Source organism: Amphiprion ocellaris, chromosome 10, assembly GCF_022539595.1.
Source record: "Amphiprion ocellaris isolate individual 3 ecotype Okinawa chromosome 10, ASM2253959v1, whole genome shotgun sequence".
NCBI lineage: Eukaryota > Metazoa > Chordata > Actinopteri > Pomacentridae > Amphiprion > Amphiprion ocellaris.
The window spans coordinates 31,260,703-31,281,871 of NC_072775.1; the positions used below are offsets into that span (position 1 = coordinate 31,260,703).

The following is a 21,169-nucleotide window of genomic DNA, read 5'->3' on the forward strand; positions in this document are numbered from 1 at the left end:
AAAATCCTATTGTTGTTCCGCCGCACACTTTTTTGGAGTCTAATCATTGTCTTCCATAAACCAGATGAGAGATATTCTAGTTTATTCTTAAGGATTGCACAAGATAAAGGTGGCATAAATGGGCTCACAGCAATAATCTTTACAAGCAAAAGGTTGCTCCTCGTGGACTGAGCTCTGAAAAAATCATTCACACTGTTCTGTTTAGTCTAATACTCATTGATGAGTAAATAGAGTCGGTTGCTTTCTCATCATTAAACACAGATTCTCAGAAATAGAACAACATTTCATTTGATGAGTAGTGATTGCTACATAAAAGCTGTTGATTTTAACACTGTGGAAAAAGAAATTTAGCTTCATTTTTATTTAAAGCTGAGTATTTAAGCACAATACTCTCTAAAAATGTTGCTGGGATTTAATTGGAGACATGAGAGTAAAAGAGAACTCTCATTCTGAGTTTTGACTGACCTGATTTTATGCAGAATTACTGCAATAATAAACCAGCAGTCTGAACAACACTGCCAATTTATTTATCTACTTGTACTGCAGAAAGCTGAGTTTCATTTTCAGTACATTATTTGCCAGATTGAAATCATTTCACATGAGTGATAAAATATTCTTCCACTTGTTCAGTATCTTAAAGATTAAGGCCCCTTGCTTTATATCTACTAATATCTGTAGCACTTGAGCACTTGTAGTACTAGTATAACAGCTGCTGGCTTTATATTTTTCATTACTCTCCATTAGATTTAATTTATTAACTGCTATTTTTAATTCACAAGTGCTCAAAGGAAACTGGCTGTTCATTCTTTAAATCGAGTTTAGTCACATAGTTTTTGTTTTGCTGTTATATATTTTAACTGGGATGCTGTTTAGTCTCCATGAGCTTTAAGACCAATGAGAAAGTGTGTAGTCGAGCTTCAGATAAGAGACTCATCTTGTGCACTGGACCTCATCTCCCTCAAGTCCCATCTCAGCTCTTTCACATCAGGCTCTCCAGCCTCTCCAGCTAATAACCACCGATCAAGTAAATCCTGCCATCTAACTACCAACGACGCAGAGTCAGCCGGACTTAACGCCCCGCTCTAATCTAAAGATGAGTATTGACCGGCGTGGCAGTTCATCTCATCCACCTTCGCCCGTAGCGACAGCCAGCCAATAGCCTCATCTGCATCCCTTACTGTGATAATTGCCACCAATCAGGCGTTTGATTGACACAACTCGCCAGCGAATGGCTGTTTGTGCTTCTAATAGCCCCAGTTGGCTTCTGACAGTAAGGGCAAAGAGTGTTTTTATAACAGAGGATGGATTTAAGGCAGCTTGGTGCCATAACTCAAGGAAATACTCGATAAGGTGTGTGTTAAAGCCAGCTAGTGGAGCCAGAGAGATAGCAGAGAATCACTGACTGCAGCAGTGGAGTAAACACCGGCGTGATTTAAAGCTCACCAACAGGCTCCACTGTTCACTCTTCCATCACATTAAAAAGAAAAACCCACTTAAGTCTCAGTGTTGCCTTGTTTTCCATTATGAGCTCACTTCTTAATCAAACAACTTTGAGGTAACTCCAGCCGTGCAGCACATCAAACCTTTCCTTTCCGCGAAGATAATTAAGTGTAACATCTGGCATCATGTAAAAACACAACCTTGACGAAAGCGAGCGGTTGTAGCAAACCGACTAAATTAGCATCAGTTTGCATGAATCATTGAAGTCACAAGTTGCGAGCAGTGGCGGCATCCGAAAACCACACACAAAGATTTGCGTGACTGTTTGTGCAGCGTAATGCGTACGGACGCAGCCTGATTGATATTCAAGCCAAGTGTGTTTTTCACTCTCTGCCTACTACCTGCCCTGAATCTTTCTCTTCATCCCCACATCCATCAATCTACCGAGTCAGCTCGGAGGCAAAACACGGTGAGAGACGGGAAATACAGAGACGGGGAGAAGGCTACCCAACGTAGCGAGGGAATGAAAGGAAAGTGGCGGATGAAAGGAGCAGGAGAGGAGGGTGACAGATGAAGAAAGACTGGAGACAAAGTGAAAGCGAGAGGAAAGGAGAGGGTGAAGGAGATAAAGAGAAAAGATTGAGCTCTACAGGTTTCCCCTTGGAGGCTGGCCACAGCTTGATAATAGAGAGGAGTGCAGCGACAGAGCGGGACAATCAATCTGCATGCTCGGCTAGCGTGTTGTGTTAGCTGGGAAATGAGAAGACAACACGGCACTCACTGTGGGGATTAACGGCACTTGTGACAGCCAGGAGCGCACACAGACACACACTCATATGTAAGTGTTAGCATACAACCAGAATCTACACTCATACATGCAGGAAAAGGGGACTGTACATGCATGGCGTGATGTGAAATGCATTATGTTGACAGGATGAAGGCATGGAGAGTGACTGACGTACCACTTCTCGGGGGAGGAAGGCCTCCTCCTGGCGAAGAACCAGTAGCCCCACGGCCCCACCCATGGGTGTAGCCCTGAGTAGAGACACCACCTCTTCCTGGGTCCGCCCATTCAGGTCCACTCCATTCACCTGAACAGGAGACAGCGATTGGGTTCAGTTCTAGACAAACTTAAGGCATGCCTAGTTTCCCTGTTACAGAAAAACACCCCAATAATTCACTTGTTGGTGGAACTTATTCTGCTGTCTGTGCTAGGCTAAGGCTAGCACCAAGAGGTGTGCCTCTTAGCCTGTGGCAATCCAATCTGGAGCACCATAACATCTTTCTCAAGTCTCATTAACTTCAACATTCTTTTTTAACTGACAGACATGCCTTGCTAGTGTCTGTGCAGCAATAACAAATAATTCTTTCAGGTTTGGGCCTTATAGTAGATTTAGCGGCTGGGTTCTATTTAAGACTATCTCAAAGTAGTGTTTAAAACAGAGAAAACCAGCAAATCTTGACATTTTTATATCAACGTTGCAAGTGGTTCATTTCCTAATTTGATTACCTGATCAACTGGAACAGCTCTAATTTACACAACATGACAAAAACATGAGGATAAAGGGTTTCAAAGTTCTATGGAATAGCTCCATAAACTAAGTGCAGCACAGAGTAATCCTTTATGCAAATGGTTTACAATGTGGGATGTCACAACTTCAAAAGCTGCTCTGTTCTAGCTGCACAAGATGGAAGAAGAAAACATGTTCTTTGAGCTGCAATCTCCGTGAGAACACAGCTACCTGAAATGAATTGGTTGCACTTTAAATTCAACAGATGGGAGACATGTTTGACAACTATTCGTACTTGTGGAGTCTTTACACCTTGACACTTTGTACATACTGGAGCTTGTGTAATTTTGCAACAAATCCACGACTGTTACCTGGTGCACCTCTACTGCCCAGATCTTACAATCCAATTATCATCAAGGATTTCATCAAATCCTGCAATAAACTGTTGTCTTAAGTGTCACTTCACTTTCGATTTCTCACCTCCAGCAACCTGTCTCCTGCCTTGAGGCGTCCATCCTGGATGGCGGCTCCCCGAGGCAGAATGTTCTTCACGTAGATGGGTGCTGAACCTCCAATGGGAACATCTCGTGACGTTATACTGAAGCCAAGTCCCTCAGGGCCTGTGGGAGAACAGAAGGTCTAAATATGGAGTCCAGTTCTATCCTGAGGCACAAGCAAGGGCAATTCAATTCCAGTTGCACCCCTTCAGCTCAAGGTAGTGAAAGTACACTGATATTCAGCTGGCATTGTTCTACTAGAGCTGATGTCATAGAAGGTAATGATGCTGGTCAGTGTTTAAAGAGACCTAGAATGAAGTGGGTTGTTTGATTAGGAGTAAAGAGATGATATTCGGGAATGAACTCGCCCCACCTCAGTGGAAGCTGCTTCTACTACTCAATTGGTACCTCACTTTTTCATTAGAGCACAATCATATCCAGTTTTTCCTGCTGAATTGTGTATAGTGTTGGTAGGCTACCCTGCCTAAAATAAAGGGTATGTCTGCTAATGTCAGAAAAAACAAATCTATTAAACATCAATAAGTGAGGCTGTTATTTAAGCCATTATCGATTAACTCCTCTGACATCGAGATAAGATGCATCAGGATCTGTCTGAATCGGCTCAGCGTGCAACTGATTGATTGATTGATTGCATCCAAACATTTGCAGTGATTAATCGGTAGCATGTCACAATGTTGGAAAGCCTTCTTTAACACAGGAAAGAAACAGTGCAATCAGTGCTACAGCCTTCACTATTAATGTCATTGATAAGTCTCTGACATCAGCATTTCTAATAGCAAAAGTTTGCCTTTAGAGTACATTAAAGTGGAACTATGCGATTCATACCATTGATGAACTGCTCTGTCTGGAGACCAAATTGCATCTTATTTGCCATGTTGCACAACCTGGTTTCAGAATCTCTCCTCCTCTCATGCAAATCCTTTTAAAGGTTTTGTTACCATTTTACAAACGAACAACACTAGAACACAACAATGACTCTCACTTTTCAGTCTCTGGTAACCTGGTGCTTTCAGTGTACAACATCCTCAGATGCTGCTGATCCGTCTGTGCTTATTAATCTGTGTTTATGTGGGCGGATGTGATTTTGCTTGTTTACATTTATAAGTTTTGCCTCCAGTCCCTTCACAGTGCATCATTATGAGCCATTAGGAGCGCCAGCCTGTATTTTACATCATCCATATTCCTAACAAAACAACGTCCTGCTATTAGACAAGGTAAATACAGCAGATGAAGAAAAATCCTCCATCCTGTCAGCACCGAGCTAAAGGAGGTTCTTCGTGAATGACTGAAGTAGCATACAATGTAAGGCTTTTAAAGTCTGAAGTTGAACAACTTAATAATTATATGCAATTACACTGAAAGTTCAGCCTGAAGACTTGAAACACTTTCGCTCTGCATTTAATTGAAGCCAGGAACTGAAAAACAACCTGTGCTAATAACATATCACACTACTGAGGGTTATCAAAGGTGTAACTACGGTGCCACTGTTCCCTTCCCGCACTTCTATCTGTGTCAACATACTGATGATCAACACATTAAAGAAGCTCCTCCTGCACAAGCATGACATCCGGCCAGATCTTACCCTCTGGAACATGTGACTACATGAGTGTTTTTCAGAGAGCTTTGTGAAGAAACGGCTTCAAATGACACTGTGTGTAGGACTGACAAAAAAGGTTAATGTAAGAACAATAATGAGCATCCTTGCTGTATCAGAGTACTGGCCTTAATCCTCCCTGCCTGTCTGACTGAGCTGATGCAAAGAATAGCAGAACATTTAGCCATTCTGTTTCACATCCTCTACCTAATCCCCTACATTGATGAGCCAATCAACTTCCCGCAGGCAGGCAGGCGAGGTGTGGTATTATACTCACCGGTAAATGCCTGTAGAGTTCCTGGCTTTAAACAGGGAGGAGGATCTTTAAAACTACCATTAGCTTGATTAAGTCATACCTAAGCAATTTCCTGTGCAGAATCAGATTCTTTGATTGATTTTGATACTCCCCGGGATTTGCAAGGAGACCAGGGTCTGATTTGAACACATAAACAATGCAGGAGTTTAATCTGCGCTCAAAGCTTGTGGGCTTAAGTCAGTGCTCCAAAAAACAGAACAGATGAGCCAAACGGGCCTCTTGGGAGTCGCTGTCAAGTGTCTGCTCCAACAACAGCAAACGAAAGGTGGAATGAGAACAGATAACATCTTTGACTGTGAACATAACAGATCTCCTGGCATACCCTGCACAGAATGTAGTGTTTTTCTGGGTACTGTAACCAAGCAGGAAGAGGAGCAGTGAGAGTAAGAAAATATGATACAAGAATAAGTGGAAACAACTATCAGTCAGGAATACACAACAAGCATCTGGACGTTTTTATGTTTTATGTTCTGGCTTGATTCCAGTCCCTCAAGAGAGGACAGATTTCATTGCAAACTTCAGCGGGCATATGGTGCAGCCCTGTCAGACTCTTTGCTGTGGCATTTGACAGTGCACAGGGACTAGCGGCTGCTTAGCAACAAGCTCTCTGGCCCTGAGACCTGGCACCGACACCTGGAATCCTGTTGGCAGAGGTTTGTACCACCTGTGCCAGCTGTCAGTCAAAGCCCACACAGAGGAGATCTCTCTAAAGTTTTATTCCTAACGTTGCCTGTTGCTCCACACCTCCATCCACCAGACTCTGTTCGATTTTTTTCACCTTCACTTTTCACATCAGTATGGGAAACTACGGGTGTTTTTAAGCCCGTTACATCATTGTTCATATTTTGCACGCTTTGGTGTTTTCACCATTTTTCAACAAACCGTTCCTACACTTGTTTTGATGTGCCAGGAATGAGGAAATTGCTTGTTTATTCAGCTGAAACACAAAGATTGGGGAAAGAAATACACAACATCCCTCTCATTTTTGAAAGCCAGAGGAATGCAAAGCATGAGGAGAGACTTTTACAGCCCCTCTGGAAAGAATCAGATGATCCTTCAAAAACAAAATGATGTAATACATCATGTAGGGGACTGAGATGACTTCGGGTTTTTTCCCCACAATAAAAATAAAGAACTTTTCTGATAATGGAAGTTGCAAATGTTTTTCTAGGTTCTGAAAATCTTTCAAAGGTCTAGTGACTGTTAGGGTTAGCATCAGACAGAAACACACGAGTTTCATTGAATCTTTCAGTCAATGGCAAAATCTCTTGATATTCATCTGCTCATAGTTAAACATTTAAACACAAAAGAATTTGCTGCAATATCCCAACAAGAAGTTCATCAGTCAAGAGAAATTTTCTCTTAGTGTGTTTTATCTGGTACTTTTTTCCAACTCACCTTTCTTTAGCTGGATGTTGAGCCTCCTGCCAACTTTTTTTATATATCCTCCACTTTGATTGGAGTTCATCCCCCTCTGAGGCGAGTGGATGTGACCAGTCGGAGGTTTGGCTGCAGAGACTGCTGGATGAGTTAGAGGTGGGTATCCATCAGCCGGCTCGGGGTGAGGATGAGGGTGCAGATGGGGGTTCGGGTGCGTTTGGGAACCGTGCCGGGACATCCTTTGTGGCGTGTGGTCAATGCCGGACACGGTGCTGTCGCTGAGGGAGTCCGGACTGAAACGGCCCGAGGTGTACGCCGGGTTCCTCTCAGCGTGGGACAACTGCTCGTAGTGGGCCTTCATTGACGACGGAACCACGTGGAACATAATAACGGGGGAGCGCATGGCTTGACGGAACATATTCTGGGCTCTGGGATAAAAAGAGCAGGAGGTGGTGGAAGGAAGAGACAAGGAGCGAGGACAGGTAGGGGAATGGAGAGGGAGAAAGTCACACTTTCAACTGATTTTAACCTTACATAACATCATATACAGTACAGTCATAATCATCTGTGCAAACTTGTCTAGTGAAGAACTCCAGCTACCCCGAAGTTTCTCAAGCACACACACATCCATGCTATATTTAAAATCCATCTTCGCCCACCTGAACATTCTGACATGTTAATTGATACTTATTGCCAGCGTGAGCGGCTCTAAAAAGAGACTGAACCCTCCCCGACAGCTCCATCACATAATCCCCTCATTTGGCTGCAGATGAAGGAGACCTCTATCCGTCGGGTAGTTTGCAGAAAATCCTCTTTTAAAACCCCCTTCGGTGTGAGCTCATGTACAGTAGGTGTGAATGGAAACTTATGTCGGCTGTCAGCGCCTTGTAAAAGCAGGGCCTTGTTAGCGCCACCTGTTTCAATAAAGCTCATTTCGGTATGGCTCTTCCTTTGCCCTCCCAACAGCTGAACGGACGTTTGGGAAATTGGTAGGGCCCCCAGAATTTCTATTGCTCCCCATTTCCCTCTGATTGACAACTATAACTTGGACTGTTGAGGAATTTCTTTGAGAAATTCCAGGCCCATTTTCCCAGCCACTAACAATCTTCCCCAAGGAGGATGGACTTGTCACGGCATTTTTATGATTTCAGGCCAGATCAAGTGTCAGACAAGACGAAATCTGCTCCCATATAAAAATACTGCTAAATAACAAGAGCAACTGTTGCACTGATGGACTTGTAACAACTATGTCTGGAGGCTTTATCCCCACCCATCACGTAACTTCAGGCTCCAACAGCAGGGGTTGACTGGAGTACCATAACATGACTGAGATAAAAGGGTTGGTGCAAACTGTAGAATTTCTCACTTTCTCCTGCAGGCAAGTTTTGATTTAACTGTTGAATGCCTGCAAGGTTTTTCCATCTTAAATCTGCAGGGATCTTTTGCTATACCATCTCTATCTGCTTGAAGGATTTTTTAAAATGATAAATCATGGGTAATTAAAATGGTACCTGTGAAATTTTCGCACATTGAAATTTCAGGCTATGCTTGAATGACAATATCTCAAGAACTATTTAAAACAGAAGCCTCAAACTGTCAGCTAGAATTGATAAAGACTCTTGGATGAGAGGTGAGAAGTCCACAGAAGCCAATAAAGACAAGTCTAGCTGCCTTCTAATGAAACCACTAAACCGCTACTGAATTGGAATTGTAGGAAATACTCTCAAAGCTTCAACCAATAAACCACAATTATCTGCATGCCTAGATATTGCTGGAGTTAGCTGGAAAAACATGGGTGTTTTTGTTTGTTTTAAAATTTGTGAGAACAGACCCTGTAAGTCCCTGCATTTCCAGGGACTGCTGAATCCCATGGGAGAGCAATGCATCATCATTATGTATCCCCACCAGGTCATGTGTGGGTGGCACTTTGCATAATGCATTACATAATGTATATCGCTTTGGAAATGTATATTGCATTTGGAATCACGGATGTATTTAGTATACATTTATGCCGGCCTGGCAGGATGAAATCAAACCACACGTATGCATTGCTGCATTTCTGATACTGCAAGTAAAACTGTACATATAGCACCACAGTATGCATGCATCACACTGCATCTAGAAATCGGGTGAGTGGGTTTGGTTTGGCAGGGAATGAAAGCACGAGACATGAACAGCACTGAAAAGCAGAGATAGTGAATGTTAGAAGCCTTATTCCCCATTCTGGAAAGAAAGAAGAGGTGCAAGAGCAGGAGTCCAGTGGAGCTGTTATGGACACACAGGGGAATAAAGGCTGGGAGGATTGCAGGGACCGCTTCAGCAATTGAGGCTGTGACCTACAGGAGCTAAATAGGGGAAGGTTAGCTTAGCACAGTGACAGGCGGCGGAGGAGCCTGTACGCCGGCAGGAGAGCAGAGAGGAGGGAGACAAGGCATGAGGGGAGAGGATAACAGCTGAAAGAATGGTTCAGGACTACAGGTTTTTAAAAAGAGGGAGGAAAGCCAGTCACACAGGAAGTTCAAGGACCACCGGAGCTCAACAACAGCTCCTCTGAGCTGCCGTCTTACTGTTCGAATCGGATGTTTCGCAGGTCTCCGTTATTGATACGGACGATGCAGTCGTTCTCCTGGAAGAGGCTCTGCTGCTCGGCCTTGCCTCCCCTCTCCAGACGCTTGACCAACAAGCCAAGAGTCCTGAAATGTTCAAAAGTTCATGTCAAGAAGTGCAACATGAGACAGAGTCAGTGGATTCAATATGGCCTGAAGAGAGCTACAGTGGAGGATACACTTTATTCTTGGTTAACTCTGCCGGTAACATATATTTTTCTCAAAGACTAAGCAATGCAAGCGCACGCATGAAACAGTAAATGGTCCAATAAATCAGTTATGGTTCGTTTCATAGACTTACACAGATTGTCTGGTACTAAAAGCCATTTTAATTTATGATGCTTTGAATCTACAGGAGCAATTTAATTCTAGAAGTTGTTTCTTGCATGTTTGCTGCATAAGAATCTGTCCGTCTTACATTTTTCCCTAAAAAAAAAGAGAGAGTAATTATATTTTAACTGATTATATAAGTCTATGTTCAGTTATTATAATCTAGACTGGTATAAGGATCATTGTGGTTTTCTTTGGGCGCAGTTACACTCAGTGTTTTCCAACCAAAAAGACATTTGTGCACTGTTTCACCCAATAACTTGGTTATCTTGTAAGGCTGCAAAATCTTAGCATTTACACCGAGTGCTTTGATGTTGTGTGGTTTTTGTATTGTTTATACCACAGTAATGCATTTTTGATTTCTCGTTCTCATGGTCAGATGACTATCCAAGAATCACGTCTGTGTCGTGTTCATGAAAAGCTTTCTCTGTCATAAATGGCAAGCATTGACTAATCGCTGCCTGGGCTGCATCACGTGGTCACAGTGTGGTCCCGTCATCAGCATCATCACTGCACCGATGAGGCTCATCAGGGGAAGCAGTCAGAGGCTGTGTGAGCTGGAGGTTCAACAGTCAACTGTACGTCTGCTTGGAACGCCGCTTTGCATGTGTTCATTTTCTATCCCCCTTCGTCCCCGTTTCTGAGCAAAAAAATAAAGCGGCTTCGAGGAGCGGCTGATAAAAAAAATACAGCGGCATTAAACCAGCAGATAGCTCAGAGAGGAGCTGGTCTATCGCGTTGCAGCACTTTGAGCCGTGCTGAGCTGCAACGGTTGTCGGCCTGTAATCTGGTGTGGCAAACTGGCTTATGCTTCCCCGCACAGCCACAGCGAGAGGCTAACTTCACCTGAAAGGGCGCTTTACGGATTATACACCAGAGTCTGAGGAAGAAAATCAAGCATGGGCAAGTAAGACGGCACAAACCCTAATCGAGTCCTCTTCGGTGTATAGTCTCTGTCTGTGTGTATCAAGGCTTTTTCGGAGGTGGTACGAGCGAGCGTTGCCTAGGTAAATTGGGTTGATTTTAGGCTTTAATACTTGCCCTCGCCGGAGGCTTATAATTCAATATGAATGGGAATGTGATTACAGCGAGGGCAGAAAAGTTCAGGAGTTGAGAAAGTTCAGAGACAATTCCCCTGATTGAATTTGAGCGAGAACACAATGTGATTTGCTGCGGAGGGGCGCCATTTCTCTGATGAAAGCCGGGCATCTTAATCTTGGTGTAACGCCCAAACTGACATTTCCCCAATAAAAGAAAAGTGCATTATAAATGTGCTTTTAGGTTGATTAAGTTGGGCAGCGAGAAAAGTGATATGATCTTGATTTTCAATAAAGTGCAACAGAGAGTTTGGAGTCGGCGGTGATATTTGCGAGCCCTCGGGCGGAGTCATACGGAACATAAAGAAAGTCTGGACATTTGTGGGACTTGCACTTGGTTGCTGTGGCTGGTGGCAGGAAATATCTTGGCACTATGAAATAATATTAAGGGTCAGAATTAAAACTTTATAAACTTTCGGCATTCTTTAAATCAGGAGCTGCCATGTAAATGTCAGGTCTGGAAATGCTGCTATACACTCAACTGTACTGAGCTTTTTAACTGGATGGTTTTTTTTTGTTCCAAAGTGCTTCATGACTTGGATCACAACCTCCTAAAACTGCCTCTCTGGGTATATTTAAACCAGATGTGAAATTCCTCTAATTCCTTCACAGCTTTGTTCCATGTGTGCTGCTCAGTGTATTCCTGAATAATGTAAACTTGATGTGACAGCAGCCACACAGAAATATGACGGTCACCTGCAAACCCTAAACAACTATGATTAATCGCTGTAAACTGGAAAATGGCTTCATGATGCCAACACTAAATCCTGTGTGTGTGCGTGTGTGTGCACGTGGTGTCGGGTTTGTGTGATGAAGCGATTACAAACGGGCACCAAACTGGAATGTCGGGTATGTGTGGAACTTTTCATGTATGGGTGTGTGTCTGACTTCAAACAGCCCAAAACAACACATTTTAAGACATTTATTTTTCTTCTACCAGAAACTGAATTATTTTATGAATCTACAATAAAGCTGACAAGTCATCAGCTAAAGTGGATAAGTGAGCAATTTTCGTTTTTTTTTCTTTTTAAAAGTCTAAAAGCTGTCAGGTGTGTAGCATTGCTTAAAAATTGACAAAAAGTTACAAAAGAGGGAAAAAAAGACTGAATATTGAGAAAACTAAACTTTCTCAAACTGAAGACACTCAGTTAAGGTGAAGAACTGGAATTAGCAGAGAGATGAACAAGCTAGTAACTTTTTTAATAGTCTTTCAGTTCTTCAGAGACACATTTCAAACCATTTATGGCCCCTTTACATTTGTGTTAAAGCCCTGTGGACACTATTCCTGCCTCATCCTCGCCTTTACTCTCTTCTAGCCTGGCTGAGCAGGCGCTGCGGCTCAGCTCCGGATATTTTTACCTGCGGTCCCTGCCACTGAAAGGCACCACGTGGATTCCCAGGGGCCCGCCGTCGTTTGACACCTCCACCAGTTTGACAATGTCTCTGGGAGACGGACGAATGGATGGCAGAGAGACAAGGAAGGGTGGGTGGTTGGGTGGGTGATGGGGAAGGGAGTGGAGAGAAGGGGAGAGGGGTGACACCATGTGGGCAAAAAACAAAACAAAAAACAAAACAAAAACAGGAAATAAGGCAATGGAAGAAAGAAATATCACAATGACAACAACAGAGTGGTGCAAATAAATGAATCGAAATACAAGGTGCTGGAATAGACAAACAAAAAACACAATAAAATAGAGCAATCCAAATAAATCATATAAAAAGGGATAACAAGGAACGCTGAAGGTTTCCAAAAATCCTCACAAACACACAACTTAGGTCTATCTTCAAAGGGTGAAATGAGAGACAGAGGTCTAGACATGCAGCTGAGTTTAACAGCAGAATACTATGTGTTTACCGTTCCTAGGGCTGTTAGAAACGATAAATGTTGCTATCATTTAAGATGAATGTTCACGGCACATATTTAGATCTGTGAAGTGCAAAACAGCCCTTCTAAAGCTGCAAGTGAGTGAATATGTGTGGAGAAACCTACATTTTGTGTCCAATAGCAAGTTAATAAACCTCAAGGTAAAGAAAACATTGAAGAAATAATAAAGCAGAAATAATCTTTACCCCAGTGACAGTGTAAACAAACCACTAATCCAAGAAACAAATGTAAAAAAAAAAAAAAAAAAAAAAAGGCTTTACCACAGGCACTGATATATTAAATTCCCTAAATGAGAAATTAGCTTCCTCTGCTCTGCTGCAGTCTCTGGTGGCACCACTCTGCTGAAATGCACAGCCAGACTCGGCAAGAAAAATGAGAGAAAACTTCCTGACAGGATGTTGGATCAACACATTTAGCTTGCTCGAGGTCCACGCTACATGTTGTTGGGGTTTAGGAGGTGTGAGCGTTGGCACCTCGGGGAGCCTCTGCGACCTTCGCTTTCCCAGAATACCCCTGTCTGCATGGATTCACAGAAATATGTGTGCAAACCTGCAGAAGAATAATTCCACCTTAAATGCCACGCTGTTTTTCGCGTGTTTCATTTGGCCTCTATGCAGATGAAAAGCACCACAAATGAAAAGTCACAATGTTCACAAAATAGAGTTGCAGTCCGCAGCAGCTTTATCGCTTATATCTGGAAAATAGAAGCTGATTGGGAGTGCAAAGCGATGCACGCAGCTGGAAAAACAGGACAGATTTAATAATGAAAAAGAAAAATCAATTCAGAGTTTATCTTCCATCCAGACAGATGCATCTCCAATGCAGAAAAAGCAGCAAACATAGTTACAGCTATTTGCTTTTTCCGAGGCAGTCTGTTTGGCTGTGAAACATCTATATACCGGCATATTTTACAAGATGCCACATCTGATCCACTCACAGCTTTGATACAATGACTATGATTAGCTTGGGGAAAATGGGCCCCTTGTTGACAACTAAGAGGCAGGAGAAGCCAGAGTCTCTGGGAAATCATAGAAATAATAATACCATACCTGCATATTAAACTGGAAGCATGCAACAGAGCAAAATAACAAAACAAAACACAGTTGTTAATAATGGGAGCTGAATGGGTTAGTGCGTGGGAGAGCTCTGATGGCGAGACGAGGATCATTTTGCTCCCACAAAAGAGAATTATGTAAATCAGAAAGCAGGGCTGAAAATGAGATTTTCTACAAACAAACCCGAACCACAATATAGGACCTGCTGGTGGTGCATTTAAGTGCTTATTATGTGAAGAAAAGGGACAGAAGAGAGGGCTTAGTCATGTTATTTTAAAAAGGACTCAAGTGTTATTTCCAGTTCTGGCCATCGTCACAATCAATACTTCACACCAAGTTAATTACTGAGTTCTGGGAACACAGATATCACTATAAGAGCAAGATTATGTTGGTGATGTTGGCCAAATCTAGCAAAGAACATTCTTGTGGGGTTACGTAGATGTGGCAACATCAAAAACATACATTACACAACACAACACAATATTGTATTGTCAAAATCCAACTAATTCAGTGTCTGACAGTGAAACTATTTGATCATATATCTGGAAGATCTTCAGAATTGTAGTTTTAAGAGGATGGGATTCATTTTTTCACACATTTTGCAATCAAACTGCTCCTTGACTGCTCCTCTCTCTACTGTGTGGTGCTTATTGTTGAGTTTCTCAGCGATGGCAGGAAGTAGAAGGGAAGGAACAGGAGACCGACTTACTCTAGGGACCTCACAGGAGTGTGATCCATGCAGGAATCAGCTCGGCCGACTGGTTCGATCCTTCCGTTCTCTTCTTCTCTGGCCTCGTCCTCCTAAAACACACACAAAAAAAGAAAGAAAAGCATGGGGTGAGACTGCACATAAAATATCCAACTAAAGCCTCATGAGCTGGACGTTTGCTGCTGTAGCTCCAAAAACATTAGATCATTGGCAGCAAACACCCGTGACTGGATGTTCATGCAAGATGACATGTCATAAGCTGCTTTCCAGTTTTCCCTGCCAGCAAACAAAGTGGTTAACAATCAGTCAGTGTGTCTCCGGTTTGCACGAAAAACGATGTTGACATCAGAGTGAACAACGTTTTTCGCCCCTTCCAGTTGCTCCATATGTCAGATTGTGCACTCATGCTCTTGACCGTGAATTGGCTCGAGATTCGTCTCAGACTACTAGTTGAACACCGTCCAATCAGCTTATAGCTTTCCTCAGCAGGCATGATATGCAACAGAGATCCTGCGGGAGGTTTAAGAAGCAGATTTCAGGGATCAGGGATGTGGACGCACAGCTTCCTAGATGGCACAATGCAAAGGATAAGATGACCTTTCAAGAGCTAAGCTGCATCGTCTAGTCCTAGAAAACAACCTCCCTTGCTTGTTTCTTGACTTTGTTAGCACTAAAACCTTAAAACATAAGTTCCAAACCTGCTGAAGCCAAGAGGAGCAGACCGGAGGAGGCCTTCCACAGGTATAAAAATACATGCCCTTTAAAAGTTCTTACGAAATTACATCGCCTTTGTTCTCGCCCGGTATTCAACTGTGAGGTGTGTTGGAACGGTGACGCTGAGCTGGTACACACACACACACACACACACACACACACACTCGTGGTGTGCAGAGAGCAAAGAGGAGGAAAAATGAGAAGCAGAGAAAGAAAAGTCATTAAAATTTCAGGGCAACATTGGAGAGGAGAGACGAGCGGCAGCAGCAGCAGCAGCAGCAGCGAAGGCCTCCCCGGCAACTGGCCTCATCAGTATGAAAATGAGCCTGCCGTTACCGTGGCTGCCATACGGTTGCCATGACACTTTCGGGTGCCTGGAGGACACACAGCTACAGGGCAGCGTGTGAGTGAAATGGCATGCAAGGACTTTTTTTTGCCTGCCGTCTTTTAATTTGGAATTCGTCTTGTTCTGGCTCGGAGTGCCGACGGTCACAGAGAAAACAGAAAGACGACAAATAGGAGCATTTTTCTGACAGAAAGCGTGAGAAAAGGTGGAGGTGTAGCAATGTTTCCAAGCTGATGACAGCAGACTTTGGCTCTTTAATGAAAATTTGCTAGATTTACCAACAATAAAATGTTCCTTGAGTCATTCATCACATGCCTCTCATTCTCGTTAACTGCTACTAATATAGTTTAAATTTCAAGATTTCTTTAATTTTATGCTACCCATTTTGGTCTGTTTTGTTTTTTTTTATCATCTTGGGATCATGTTGGAAACACATTGTCCCCAAGAGCCAATCCCATCTTGCATGTTCAAAGACAAATCAAAGCAAAAAAACTTTAAGAACTTGTTAATTATTGAAGAATTTTGAAAACAAACCCATGTGTATTCTTGATTAACACCATTAGTGGTTGCAATGGGGAATTCTTGCAGCCATTGCATCATAAATATAAAAGAATAAAAGCCATACAGTCCCTCAAAATTGGCTCCAAAATGCAAAAATTGAAAAAGAACACTATTTTGCAACTTGTTATTCTCAAATCTGAAAGTTCTACATCATTAAAAGTGGAATTTAGCTCACAAATGTCTTAATACATAGTTCTGTTGTGATCTCCTGACTGAAAACATTATAATATGAGCACATACTGAGGCTATAGAGAAGGCAGCGAGATTCCTAAAAGACTCTTCTGGGATCAGTGGACAGCAGCTGCATTCCAAGACTTTTAAAAACACCAGAAAAACTTTCTGGCCACATTTACAAAGAGAACATTCCTTTACATTGGCGAAAATGTGTTCTACAAGGTGGCTCACTGGTATTAAAACCTCTTCTGTTAATAACCGGAACAACCGTGATCATGTACGAGGACTAAACACAGTCGCATACACACATTAGAGGAAAAACAAAACACCAAAGCCAGAAAAAGTCTGACAGACTGAGAAACAATAACAAGTCAAAGAGCCTCGGGAACGCACCGAGCACTATTTAATATTCATCAGGAGAAGAGGAAGTGAGGCAGGGGGACATCAGAGAGGCAGAGGAATCGCTATCTGACGAAGAACCAAATGAGATCTGCATTCATCACAGCACACGCAGGCTTCTCCCTTTATTTCGGTGCGCAACATCACCGAGGACCGTGGCTGACAATTCTATTCTGAACCCAGACAGGGACGGTGTGTGTTTCTGTGTGCATGGAAGGGAGTGTAAATGAAAAGATAATGAAAGGTGAAGCAAATGATGGTGAAAGTGGAAGCGAAATTATAGGAGACACATTATAAAGAAAAACAAATGTGCAGCCATGAATATATTTGCAGCATGATGCTAGTTATTTAAAGGAACTTAAATGCTTTAACCTTAACTTAAAACATTAAGGGAACATGTAATCATCCCAGTATAACAGTAAATTAACTAAACTTCTGGGATATCAAACTGTCCAGTTAGGTAGTGATGTGAATCCCATCCTCAGTGGGTTAATAGTATTGGTTTCTATTCTTACATCATTTTTCCTCGATAAACTACAGCGTATAACAGTGATTTAAGTGATTTAATGCATTCTTTGAGCATAATCAAGCCAACTCAGAATGTGGCTACGTTTTGCTAAAGTGTACCGCCAAAATGTCAAGTTTAAGCTTTTTTAAAACAGCTTCCAGACCATAAATCAACAACCAACACTGCACATCATCCCTTGGTCTCAGTTATATTCCCCAATAGTTGTTGAACTGGGATCAGCTTTTGATTGGGTTCCATTTTTAGAAAACAAATAGAATATCTGCAGGTGGTCTTTTGTTAGCATTTTAGTATTAAATTACCAGGCTAAAAGCGTTATAACCAGGTTTAAAATGTTGCAAAGATACATTTCAGATTTGTATTTTTTGACACATTAAGGCTAAAAGAAGGCCAGCAGATACAATAAACTCAGAGCCATTTAGTTCATTGACAGATGATGTGCAGATTATCTCAACTGTCGATTGGTTCAAGAGAATACGTACCATTTTGTTCTCAATAAACTACACAGTGCAGATCAACGATTTAAGTATTTTATTACATTCTTTGAGCCTAACCAAGCCTGTTAGACCAAAATTATTTATCGTCAATTGAATGTTTACCCAGAGTGCGGTTGGATTTTCCTAAAATGCATGGCCAAAATGTCAAGTATAAACTTTTTGTAAATCACAAATCAACAACCACCAGAGCACATCATCCACTGGTCAATGTTATATTCCCCAGTAGTTCTTGAACTGGGATCAGCAGTCGATCTGTCTCTATTTTCAGAAAGCAACATAATATCTACAGGTAGTCTTTTGTTATCATTTTAGTATTAAATAACCAGGCTAGAATGGTTTAAAATGCTGCAAAGACACACTTTGTATGAGCATCTTTGACTCACTTAGGCTAAAAGGCTAGCAGATACAGTAAACTTGTGGCTGATTTAGTTCATCTAGAGATGATGTGCAGATTATCTCAACTGGTACAAGAGTACGCATGATTTTGTCCTCAATAAACTTCAGCGTATTTCAACTATTTAAGTGTTCTATTACATTCTTGGAGCCTAACCAAGACTGCTAGACCTAACCTATTCATTGTTAGTTCAATGTTTACTCAGAGTGCGGCCGTGTTTTGATAAAATACATGGCCAAAATGCTAAGTTTAAGCTTTTTGTAAATCACCAATCAACAAACAACACTGCTCATCATCCATTGATCTATGCTATATTTCCCAATAGCTCTTGAACTGGGATCAGCAGTCAATCTGGTTTTATTTTCAGAAAGCGAATAGAATATCTACAGGTGGTTTGTTATCATTTTAGTGTTAAATAACCAGGCTAAAATGGTTTGAAATGCTGCAAAGACACATTTTATGAGTGGTTTTGACTCATTTAGGCTTAAAAAGGCCAACAGATATAGTAAACTGGTGGCAGATTTTGTTTTCAATAAACTACACAGCATATATCAATCATTTAAATGTTTCCTTACATTTTTTAAGCAGTGCAGTTATCAAGGAATTGCACTACTATTACAGAAACTTGACAAATGAGGAAAATCCTATAAAAGAGTATTGGATAAGTATGATTCACTTCAGAGCCAAGTGGACCTTTGGGTGAAAAACCGTCATTTCTGAGGTCGGGAATGAAGTTTGAACCTCCGCTGATGAAAGTGATTTTTCAATCAGCCTTTCATCCTCTCCACTGTCTGCTGTAATGAAGCTTTTAGGTCTGTTTGCTGTAAAAAGATGACATCCTGCTCCTGCTTTTGTCCTGCAAAGTTATCTGGCTTTGTATAAAATGGATGATGCCCTGTTTGTTTGCTTTTAAAAGCAAACTCAAGACGGACCTTTTTAGTCACTTTTTTGATTGATTTGATACATTTTATTTATGTATTACTCTTCTGAGAACTAATTTTATTGTTAGATTTCTCTATTCATCCACTTATTTATCCACTTATTTACATAGTTTAGTCTATTTAATATACGGTTTATGACTTCATTTTTTAATAATTTTTATGCAGTATATAAATATATACATATATACACATATACATGCACATATACATAGATATAAACATATATTTTTTAAATCTGTATTTTAATGATAGATATTTCATTTATTTTTATTTCATTTATTGATCTAGTTTATTTTACCTTGTTTTATTTCATTTTATCTCATCTGGTGTTTCCTCGTTGCATGTGTTCTATAGAATAGCATTTCCTCAGTTCCTCAATCTCTGTGTTTGAGTTTTCTTGATAAGTTGACTGTGGGTTGTTTGCACTGTTCCACTGCATTTTTTTTTTCTTTTTGCAAAGCAGTGTGTTGCATTTTTGTTTGTATGAAAAGTGCTGTATCAATAAAGTCTAATTGATTGACTGAGACCAAAAGGGAGGAGTAAAAGGGTTGCAATAAAATAAACAAATAAATAAAAAGTGGTGTCATCAGTATAGAAAATAAAACTGGCTTTCCCCCAGACAAACATTATCTAGAACTCATGCTGACTCCAGCAGTTTGATTGACAGCTGCAGGAAACCAACTTTCTACTTCCTTCTCAAAAGTCCACTCAGGGGGAAAAAAAAGGCCTCGCCACACTTTCCCAACCACACCATCAAGACGTCGCCCTTTCCCGTCCCTGGGAGTGGGCTTGGGCGAGATGGATAGATAGATAGCGGCATTAATAATTCAGGGGCTGAGTTGGGGGGTTAATGGCCAGCAAGCAGACAGGCAGGCAGGTACGAGGCGCAATGTGTTTTCCAGCCGAGTCATTGTTTGTTTCCTGGATGTGGAGAAGCAGAGGCAGGCGGGCAGTTTTCAGGCCCGGGGGCTCATTAAAGATTGATAGGAGAATCCATCGGGGCCTGTCCTTTCTATCTCTCAGACTAAATGAAGTGGTCTGCGCCTGGTGTGTACGTACGGGAGGGAGAGCGAGTGCAGTAATGCTGCACTTTAATGAAGTGTTGCCCACTCCCCTTTTCCTGCCACTTTGACCACGCTGTCACTTACAAACTGATGTAACTGCATCCATGTAGACGCAAGCATTGGAGAAGTCTTATTTCCTGGTGAAAAAAATCTCCTATATGCAAACATTTTGATGAATCTTAACTGTGACGGTGAGCGTAAATGTTTAAAACCAGTACAAACAGCATTAAGAGCCATTTGCGGCATCGTACCTGGATCAGATCATTTCTGTAACGCGGCATTAAAAATGTAAAATCCAGATGCGTTTAAATATGAATGATCACTCCTCTGAGCTGTTTTGCTTTGAAAAGTTTTTGATTGTAAGGTTTGATGTTGAAGCCGCCTTTCAGAGCAACCTGACAGGAAGCGATTGTGTTGATCCGCCGTGACGAGCTGACAGCCGACGGCGCCAATTAAGCCAAAGCTGAAGTGATACGTCTCAAATCATGTAAAATTTCGCACAAACAAATCAAGTTTGGGGAAGTCAAGTCAGTCGTTTGTCAAGTTTAGAAAATGTTCTATTAAAATTCACTATTAAACAGAAAATTTCAGAGAAACCGTCACTGGATTTACTGAAGTTTTACAACTGCTCGGCTGATTGGTTGGTCGATGCGCTTTACTCTGACAAAACTGTCATCGGTCAGACAATTGCTGGTGCTTCTTTAGCAAGGAGCTCTACATCAACAGCCTTCGAGGAGTAATCCATTATTTTTGACTGTAGGAGGAGCAGAACATTTTTTCACAATTTTGAACTCATTCAAGCCATTGAAGACAGTTTCGGCTCAACGATTTAACATAAAAAGGAACGTTTACATAGAGTCAGCTTCAAAAAGACTGATAACATGTAAAGAAGTTGTCAGTCTGGCTTTTTTTGCTATAAACTACAAGTGGTTTAAAGCAGTACATCATCCAAAGACAACTTGTCTGTGTTGTATTCCTCAATAGTTTTTGGGTTGAGAAAACTAGTCAATATAGTTCTAGTTCAAGAAAACTGAAGAATATAGGCAGGTAGCTCTGCTCTGAGTCTTGTGTTGTCATTTTAGTAATAAATAACCAGGCTTGAATTATTGTAA

The 21,169-nt window shown here is 41.6% G+C and overlaps 1 protein-coding gene across 9 annotated transcripts in view; it reads right to left on the minus strand.

The window, feature by feature from the left end:
- The window catches only part of pard3ab (par-3 family cell polarity regulator alpha, b), a 307,758-nt gene that overhangs the window by 136,994 nt on the left and 149,595 nt on the right, over positions 1-21,169 (minus strand). For 8 of the 9 annotated variants that reach the window (XM_055014227.1, XM_055014224.1, XM_055014226.1 and 5 more), the window contains exons 6-11: positions 14,442-14,533; positions 12,152-12,235; positions 9,327-9,452; positions 6,778-7,187; positions 3,432-3,571; positions 2,403-2,531 (exon numbers count right to left, since the gene is read on the minus strand). In XM_055014227.1, coding sequence (XP_054870202.1) covers positions 2,403-2,531; positions 3,432-3,571; positions 6,778-7,187; positions 9,327-9,452; positions 12,152-12,235; positions 14,442-14,533 — 981 coding nt within the window. The remainder of the gene's footprint in view (positions 1-2,402; positions 2,532-3,431; positions 3,572-6,777; positions 7,188-9,326; positions 9,453-12,151; positions 12,236-14,441; positions 14,534-21,169) is intronic. The other variant, XM_055014228.1, reaches the window with a different exon arrangement.